General features: G+C 39.7%; 1 protein-coding gene across 3 annotated transcripts in view; it reads left to right on the top strand.

Annotated features, from left to right (window-relative positions):
- Positions 1-10,000, top strand: part of BCAP29 (B cell receptor associated protein 29) — a 120,863-nt gene that overhangs the window by 53,899 nt on the left and 56,964 nt on the right. For all 3 annotated transcript variants that reach the window (XM_088480210.1, XM_088480208.1, XM_088480209.1), the window contains exon 5: positions 6,838-6,988. In XM_088480210.1, coding sequence (XP_088336336.1) covers positions 6,838-6,988 — 151 coding nt within the window. The remainder of the gene's footprint in view (positions 1-6,837; positions 6,989-10,000) is intronic.

Below are 10,000 nucleotides of genomic sequence, written 5' to 3'. Positions count from 1 at the left end.
AAAAGGCCTTCCTTTTTTGTGCCACCGAAGCAGAAAAATCCTGAAAGATTAATATACGGTGGTCTTCTACCATTATTTGAGGGCATTTTCTAGCAGCTGCTAACATTTTTTCTTTGGCCCTAAAGTCTAAGAACCTGGCTATGACAGGACGTGGGCGGTCATGGACTCAGTTTCTCTCCGGGCCTCCGGTGTGCTCTTTCAATCTGAGGTGGAATGGGATCCACAGAGGGGTTTAAAGCACGGGGTAATTTAGTACTAATCTATTAGGTGCGGACCTTTTACTGACTCGGGGACCCCAATAAAACGCAGGTTGTTTCTTCGATTCCTATTTTCTAGGTCATCTAGTTTATCAGACATCGAATTTTGGGATTGAGTTTGGGCCTCGATAGTGACTTGTAGAGAGTGTATAGTTTCCTCCGCGTCACTCAGACGCTGTTCAAGGCCGGAAATGCGGGAGGTATTGGAATCTACTTTAGTCATAGCCACATCTAATGAGGCTTGCATAGTGTCAAATTTTTTGTTTATTTGAGGAAGAAAGGCCTTGGTCATCGCCTCCACCATCTCCGCGATTGACGCAGGAGGTACAACAACCCCCTGTTCAGAGTGGGTAGGTTCAGAGTTATTAGAGGGGCCTAAAGCCCCTTGTGAGGACGAGGTTTTGTTGCTAGTTGCTTTGTTTCTGCCCATTTTTTATGAAGTTTCCTGTGACAGATTACTGGGTTGTGTTAGTTTGTCAAAATATTTATCCATTCCACACTGACCGACCAGATTGAGAAGAAAAAATATTGCGGTCACCTGTTATAATATTTTAAAACGCTTATCACTGATTCTATGTATTTTTGGGCAAAAGTAGAACATTTTTCAAGTGAGAAAAATGGGAGCTAATTGGATAGTCTGAAAAAAATATTGTAAAATTGCAAAAAAAAACTACTATTTTTTTTACCCAAATTTTTTTTGTGGCTAATTGGTTACCGGCCGAAGTGTTGAAATAACAAAGTATAATTTTCAGAGCATTTAAAACATTGAGAAATATCTGATACCAGGTAATTTCAACTTAAATATTATGTACTGTCTGAACATAGCTGGGAATAATAGATACAGCCATGGCCAAAAGTTTTGAGAATGACATAAGTATTGGTTTTCACAAAGTTTGCTGCTTCAGTGTTTTTAGACCTTTTTGTCAGATGTTACTATGGTATACTGCAGTAAAATTACAAGCATTTCATAAGTGTCAAAGGTTTTTCGCCTTGGCATTCTGTCAATCACCTTCTGGGCCACATACTGACTGATGGCCGCCCATTCTTGCCTAATCAATGCTTGGAGTTTGTCAGCGCATTCTTATTTCTAGTAAATCAGTTTTTTTTGTGTGATTTGCAATCTTTTCCCGTTGCAAGAATTGCTGCAGATTAATTAATTTATTGTGATGAGGATCGGAGAATTGGTGAAAATGAGCGCTGGGTATTCTTTTATATATATATATATATATATATTTATATTCTTTTATATATTTACTTTTATATATTTTTTTTTCGACATGGTGACTAAAGTAATAGATCAAGGGGAAGCGTAGATATTGCTTCACTAGACTTTATTAAGGCTTTTGATATATGGTCCCACATAGCAGACTTCTAAATAAGCTTGAAAAGTGTGGGGTTGGATTCTAAGACGGTTGAATGGATAAGAACTTTTTTGCAGGGTAGGAAACAGAATTTCAGTAAATGAAGTGCAGACTAAAAATGGAATGGTTACCAGTGGAGTAGCCCAGGGAACGGTACTTGGGCCAGTGCTTTATAATATCTTTGTTGGTGACACTGCAATGGTATTGGAGGGATTATATGCCTCTTTTTTGCAAATGACACAAAGCTATGCAACAGGATAGACACACCAGAAGGGGTATGACAAATGATTTAGGACCTAGGTAGACTAGAGGAATGGGAAATAAAGTGGCAACTACAGTTTAGTGTTAAAAATGCAAAATCATGCACTTGGGTCTCAAAACCCCAAAGGCTAAATATAGTATCAAGGTTACGATAATAGAAACTACAGAAGAGGAAAGGATCTAGGAGTTACTATTTCAGGTAATTTTTAAAGGCAGGCAAGCAGTGTATCAAAGCAATGACAAAGGCAATTCAGATGCCTGGTTGCATAGGGAGAGGATTCGTAATCCGCAGCAAAAAGAAAGAAGTAATAATGCCACTGTATAGGTCACTGTTACGGCCTCATCTAGAATACTGTTTAGTTCTGGAGGCCATATCTTTAAAATATCTTAATATGTATAGTTTGGAGCAGAGAAGGGAAAGTGGGGACATGATAGATACTTTCAAATATATTAATGGTTTGAACAAGGTACAGGAGGGAAACATTCTTTTACAGAAAAGTACTAGAACACAAGGCATGCACTGAAACTGGAAGGAAGTACGTTCAGGGTAAATTTGAGGAAAAATTATTTCACAGAAAGGCTAGTGGATAAGTGGAATAGCCTTCCATCAGTTATGATAGAGGCTAATACAGTAGAGCAATAAACATGCTTGAAATAGGCATAAGGATATCCTTTAAAATAAGGATCAAACAGGTTTGAGGTTACCAAAAGCTTAAAAAAAGGGGAAGACTAGATGGACCAAGTGGTTCTTATCTGCCGTCACATTCAATGGACCGTATTCAATTAGCCGTGAAAAGTGCCTTTTGGAGAAAAGTTTTCTTCGATTTTGCACTTTTCGCCTGTTTTGCCTATGCGAAAACTTCATAGGCAAAAACAGGCAAAAAGTTTCTCCAGCAAAAGGCTGAAGAAAAGAAGTGCAAAATCCATATTTTGGGGTACAAATGTGGGGAATTTGGACACTCCCTAATGACTAATGGGTAAAAAAAAAAAAAAAAAAGTTTAATTCACCCCAAAAAAGACATGTCCTTTTTGGGGAAAAAAAGTCTTGGAAAAAAGTGGAGGCCTGGTACTTTGGGGGGGCTATATGGTTGGGACAGGTGTTTTTTGGATTGCACGAGGCTGCAGCAGGTGTATTTTGAGATTTTTTAAATATTATTTTAGAGACATCAAAAAATACTAGTACCGATTTTCAGGTACCCCAACTTTAACCTCTGTACTTATTTTTCAGAAAAAACATTATTTTCTATCATTTTTCTGCATATAACAGCCCTTTGCCACAAAATATCACACTAAATACCTTTATTAGGGCAACTAGTACTATTCTATATTGATTCCCAGGGTCACTGAAGCTTGTCATGGGGTACAGACTGATTTCTCCCCGAAAAGATGTCTTTTTCACCAGTTTCGCTTTGGAGAACATTCGCCTATCCGCGAAAATCGGGGACATGCATGGAGAAAACATTGTGGCAAATGAGGCAAATTCAATCCGCTTTTTGCCAGACAGCACTTTTCACGGCTAATTGAATTTGACCCTATGTTTCAAATTCTATGTAACTGAACTTGTAATAGTAATAGTAAGTTAATTGTTTTATATAAATGAAGCAGATCATCTTTTTAAAAAAAAAATTATATTTCCAGATAAAAACAAAGCATTTTACAATCTTTAGAATATTGTTTCATCTGGCCACAATTTCTAGCCTGTGTCTGTATGTTATTTTACCAATGGTAACAAATATTGTAGCCGCCACTTATGTATCCATATTGCTTACTAAACACTTAGAAACCGAGTGAAATGCTTATGGGATATAGTGAAAAAAATTTCTTTAGGAGCAACTCAATCCATTCAATTAGAATTATTAAACAAATGCTTGGTTTTGGAGCCTTGTAGGTAAAAAAATAATAATAATAATAAAAAAAAGTGTGTATATGTGTGTGTGTGTGTGTGTATATATATATATATATATATATATATATATATATATATATATGTGTGTGTATATATATATATATATATATGTTTATGTATATGTGTATATATGTATATATATGTGTGTGTGTGTATGTATATATATATATATCAAATGTCCTGACTCACTGACTACTCAACGCCCAGCCTAAACCCGTGGCCCTAGAAGCATCAAAGTTGGGGCGTATATGCCTTCCATGACGTGGGTACCAACTATGCAGGGATGTTTCAAAATTTGACAGTGAATAGGGATAAAATGTTTACTCCACCTGTGCAGTGTCCTGCCTGACTTACGCATCATGGCTGCAGCACAGTTCAAAATTCAAATACGGGAGCCACACTAACTAACTAACTGCTGCCAAACATCACTGGCAGTTGGTGTGGCTCCCCTATTTGGACTGCGCTGCAGCCCCACCTCTGTAGCTGCCACTAGCTGTATGATTGTGATGTGGCTAATGAGGCAGAATGTACTGCAAAGGGGTAAAACATGTTTTCACGGAATCCTCAATAGCTCTTAGTCCACAGATGAGGAAGGGTAATGTGTTGTACAGTTGTGATGGAGGAAAATGTTACAACAGCAGTACGAGGGGAATGTGTTACTACTCATGAGGGAGGGGAATGTGTTACTATAGAGGTGAAGGAAGAGAATGTGTTCCTACACAAGTAGGGGAGAAGAATGTATTTCTACACAGGTGAGGGAGGGGAATGTGTTACTATAGAGGTGAAGGAAGAGAATGTCTTACTACACAGTTACGGGAGAAGAATGTGTTACTACACAGGTATGGGAGGGGAATGTCGAATGGTGTTGCAACATGGGTGGGGCAGGGCAATGTGATACTACAGAAGTGAGCGGGGGTAATGTTTTACTACAGAGGTGAGTTAAGGAAGTGTGTTACTCCAGGTATGAGGGAGGGATTTAATTTCTACACAGCTGAGGGAGGGGAATGTCGAATGGTTTACAAAACGGGCAAGGGAGTTAGTACACAGGTGAGGAAGGGTAATGTCTTACTATGGCAGTGAGGGAAGGGATGCATTACTTTAGATGTGAAAGATTAATGTGTTACTGGAGTGGTGAGATGGAAATGGAAACCGTTAATATCTAAGGCCATCGCTGCTGCGCCGGCGCTTGGAGATGATCTCATATCCAAGCACCGGCTCTCCTTATGCAGTGAACGGGACTCGGGTTATTCGTTCACACTGCACCACGAGCCGTGTTGAGTTTGTGTTTGACCCTACTCGTTATCCAAGTTGAAATGCCGGGTCGCTCGACCCGGGATATTTCAACCTGGCCCTTTCGCACTGCACAGTAACCCGGGTTGCTGCACGTTCATGTGCAATAACCGGGATTACTTGATGGCAGTGTGAAAAGGGTACTAGTGAACCATGACTTTCCTAGTGGCTAGATCACAGCTGGAGCACATTCACTTTCTGAGAAACTTGCATGGTATATATCTAGCGGCTGAATGCTAGGTTATCTGAGCTTTAACCTTGGCTTACAGAACACCTTTCCACTGGATGATAATTTGTATTACATCACCAGAGTTGCAAATTAATTTTTACATGTTTATACACTCTTCCACAATTAATGAAACAGATTTTGGGGATATTATTATGATGTCACCAGGAATCCTCAAGGCTGAGAGAGCATATGGGGTTCAGGTTAAGCTGAGGTCAAATATTTCCTGCACAGCAGCACTATCGATTATATAATGCTGCATCTGTGTCTAGCAAAGGTGCATTAGAGAGCTGCAGGGAAGCCCCACCCTCTCCCTCCCATCACAGCTCTCACTGCCTACTTGCTATATAGTTGCTTCTACCCCAACTAACAATACCTTCACTTGTGCCCCCACCCCCAGCAATCCCCCCTAACGGAGGGGGGGGGGGGGGAAGGTCAGTGATGAAAGAGAGAACAGTGGAGGATGGGGCAGAGATGAAAGAGAGGTGGGGCTGTGGTACGGAGACGAAAGAGAGGTGGGGGGTGTGGGATGGAGATGAGAGAGGGAGCAGTGGGACAGAGATGAGAGAGAAGTGGGTTGGTGACAGATAAACAGACATGGAGTCATTATGCTGGAGAGATGGGGAGCATGAATGACTGGTCAAAAATACTATTTGGGTATAATCTTGTAGCAGCTGGCATGTCTAGTGTACCATGTATGTTTTACCCATAATCTTTTCCTGTTTTCTCTTAAAATAGACTTTAAAAAACCCTTATATTTGTCTTTCATAAATCTCCTCTCCAGTCAGGAGATGCATTCAGTACATAACATCCTTTAATAATGCATTTGAAGTAGCTATCCAGGCAAATCCTAAAATGCTCTCGCACTGTTAGGTAATGATGATGATCTCAAGGCAGGTACAGTATCTCAAATAGAATGCTACACTAGGATAATAAGATTGATATCCTTTGGTGGGAACATTTTAAAATACAAAATAGCATGGGTTAATATTATTAGAAAAGTTAGAGTAAAATATTATGCATAATTAAGCATATACTTCCAATTCTGCTTCTGTATTTTCATTATTTCAATTTCTACCTGTGACCAATATTCCTTTCTCTAAAATAGTATTCCAGTGTTCCTTCATCTCAATAGCTCTACTCTCAAACATGGTCCTCCCACACCTATGCTATTGGTCATATGCTTAATAACTGATGTCTTGCATTTTGCACTATGCATTTTTACAACTTATGTAGCAGGTGTTGTCTTTAACCAGCTTGACAAACAAGTCATATGGTAATATATATATATAATAGTTTGAAACATTAATCCTTGCCCACAAATGTTGTGTCTTTCTGGATTGTGTGGTCCCTGAATTAATAATATGTTGCCTATACCTGCGCTAGACATTAACACCAATCGCTATTCTGTAATGTAGGGTTGCTTTTTAATACAAACATGTTCTGGTTCAGTTTATTGAAAACATTAAATGTGTAATGATCAGTTATCATTCAGATGCATATACCCTATACAGTATGTATCTCTTTATTTTACAGATGCAATAAGAGAAGTGCGAAAGTATTCTGCAAATCAGGGAATTGATAAATCTGCAAACCTTCACCCTAGTTCTTATGATCACATCCAAATGAAACTTTTTAGATCTCAACGGAATCTTTATATCTCTGGATTCTCCCTGTTTCTTTGGCTGTAAGTGTCTATCTAAATAGTTGTCCTTCTTTTTCATAATTTCATTATTAGCCTTTTATTTATTTTTGTAACATAAATCATGGATGTACAAAGCTACATAAAAATTAGGTGTCATACAATGTGTGGTATGAGGCAGCTTGTTCTTTTTACAGAACCACAGAGTTGATCAAATTTAAGCCTAGGGCTAAATTTACTAAGCATTGGTTTTGCAATACTGCTGGTTTTTGGAGGTTTTCCCAAGTTTGCTAAGGCAAAACTGCCATAAATTCACCATTTTAGAAAATGACACCAAACATATTGCTGTCCCATTTTTTTTACATTTGAAGAATGGCGGTTTTGCAAACTGCTGGCAAAACCGCCATAAAGAATGAGGTGGCTGTGACAGAAAACAATTCAAAAAGCATGCTGTTTGAGCTACAGTATCTGGTCAGTCAGAAGGTCAGGAATCACAATTATTATTTATTACCATTTATATAGCGCACATATTCTGCAGCGCTTCAGTCATTCACATCTGTTTCTGCCGCAGTGGAGCTTACAATCTATAGTCCCTACCACATGTGTAGACACACATTCACTAGGGTTAATTTTTTTTGTCAGGATACAATGAACATATCAGTATGTTTTTAGATGGTGGGATGAAACCGGAGCACCCGGAGGAAACCCATGCAAACATTAGGAGAACATACAACTCCGCACAGATAGGGCATGGGTGGGAACCCAGGACCTCAATGTTTATTCCTGATTCAGAAACTCGTAACAAAGGTAGTACTAAAGATGGTAGTAATAAAAAATTAAAAGGATACACAGTTACATATATTATAAGTACACAGAAATACACAACCTAAGTACTGAATCCAATTTTTGTTTTTAACATGAGAATAAAAAAGGGAGGGGGGGTAAAGGTGGTGTAGCAGTCCATGGAAGGGAATTAAAGAAAAGGGGAAGGGTCCAGGAAGGCACAATTCACCTAAAGGAGGGAGAAGAAGGTCAAATTATCTTATTAAAAGAGGTTGTCTATGATCAAAAGAGAAGTATTTGAATGCAGTTATACTGAGCCCAGGATTTCAGAGAGGAATTGGAAGAGTTCTTAGAAATGCTCATCATATATTCAATTTGGTAGTATACCACAGTTTAGATTTAAGAGCATGGATAGTGGAAGGAAGAGGTTGCTCCCACAAGGCTGCAACCTAAGTGATGGTAGAGAAAATATGTTAAATTCATTTATTTTGATGGTGAGTAGCATTGGGTAAATTCAGAGACAGGAGAAAATATTTTGGCTATAGTGGAATTTCAATATTTAAAACTGCTAACTTGAAACTTAATGGACAGCCGTAAAGGGGATAATTTGGGGCATTGAAACCAAATATGAAGAAAGGTGCCTTCCATATGACATCCTCTCCAACAGGAGCGCGGGCCATCAGGGAAAAATGTATTCAGTTGTACTGGGACATAGTGTAGCATATAGAGCTCACGGCAGAATTCTCCCCTCTCTCAGACCAATCCTCGTCATCTAAAGCCTTGCCCATATCCCTCTCCTACACAAATTCATGTGGATCTTTCAACGTGGAGGTCAAATAAGTAATCTCCATGTGTCGCAAATCACGGATGGATAGTGGATGCTAGCCTGTACTTCAAGACTGGCGAGACCCAGTACTGAGGTGCAGAGTCTAACGAGCCGGTGGTATTGACCAGGAAGCCCCGCAAGGAGGTTTGCAGTTAGCTGCATCCAACACGCAGGTCGCAGCCCTCAAATTTGGTTCTCTTGTACAAGTGCTGGTGTTCCCTTGAGAGAGCGGAGTACAATGCAGGTGTAACAAGTAGTCGACAAGCCAGGTCAGAACCAAACGGACAAGATGGTACCAGGCAGCAGACGTAAACAGGTCATGGAGGAAAGCCAAGGTCGAAACAGGAATACCAAACGCAGTACCAACAATGGGACGGAGTCAGGTCACAACTGAAGCCAAGGTCAGAAACAAGCAGACATAATCACTAGGATGCTGGAGTATGGTTTGGGAGCCTATACTCTGGCAAAAGAGAAGTGGCCCAGATCCTCCTCATTTAATGGGACTTCAATCCTACCGTCCACAATGACATCATTTTTGGGCGCGCCTGAGCATTTAAATTTACTTCTGAGCAACACGCACAGCCCTATAGAAGCCACAGAGATGCACTACCACCAGAGTCAGAGACTTCAGCAGCAGGCAGGTGAAGTTAGGATACCCAGGCCCCTTCTCCGAGACGGACACTGCTAGATTTTAATTTAATTTTAGGGTGTTTTTTAGCCCATATGAACTGAGAGGAAATATGAAATACGTTCAAAAACATAAGTGGGGATACGATTTGGCAAGGTTTGAAATAGGTACAAGAGTCTGGGAAGGATATTCATCTTAAGAGTTGATCATTCCTATCCAAGAGATGTAGTAGGGGTGCCAAAAGTCAATATCTTTCTTGGGTTGAGAAAGTAAGCAGGGAAAATTTGGTTGAAACAATTGTTGATACTGTCTAGTAAGATAAACACCCAGGTATTTAGGCTTTTTTAATTGCCAATTAAAAGGGAATGTCTGCCGAATCTAATGTCTTGTGACATCAGTGCGATGAAAGTCAAGCAGGTCCGTTTTATGAGAGTTAATTTTATAATCTGAGTAAAGACCATCTAAATCAATTTCCTCCAAAAGCCTGGGAAGGGAAGAAATAGAGGAACCAATGTAAGGAGGATATCATCAGCATAAATGGCTATTTTATATGTGGACTTCCCTACTTTAATGCTTTGAATGTTCATCTAACGTGGGAAGCAACAGGTTCATAAAGTAGGGAGATAAAGGGCAGCCCTGACGTCTGCCATTGGTAAAAGGGGCCAAGGTCACACCATTGGCTGATACCTTTGCCATAGAAGAGCAATACAGAGCAAGAATCCCATCAAAGCCCATTGATCCGAGAACCGTACGCATAAAAGACCATGAGATCTGGGCAAATGCTATTTCGGCATCAAGGGACTCCAGAATGGATGGACAC

Source organism: Taudactylus pleione, unplaced genomic scaffold (genome assembly GCF_031769625.1).
Source record: "Taudactylus pleione unplaced genomic scaffold, aTauple2 ptg000251l, whole genome shotgun sequence".
In the NCBI taxonomy this organism is placed as follows: Eukaryota; Metazoa; Chordata; class Amphibia; order Anura; family Myobatrachidae; genus Taudactylus; species Taudactylus pleione.
The sequence above is the reverse complement of the archived record's forward strand: the minus strand, read 5'-3'. Positions and strand labels throughout refer to the sequence as shown.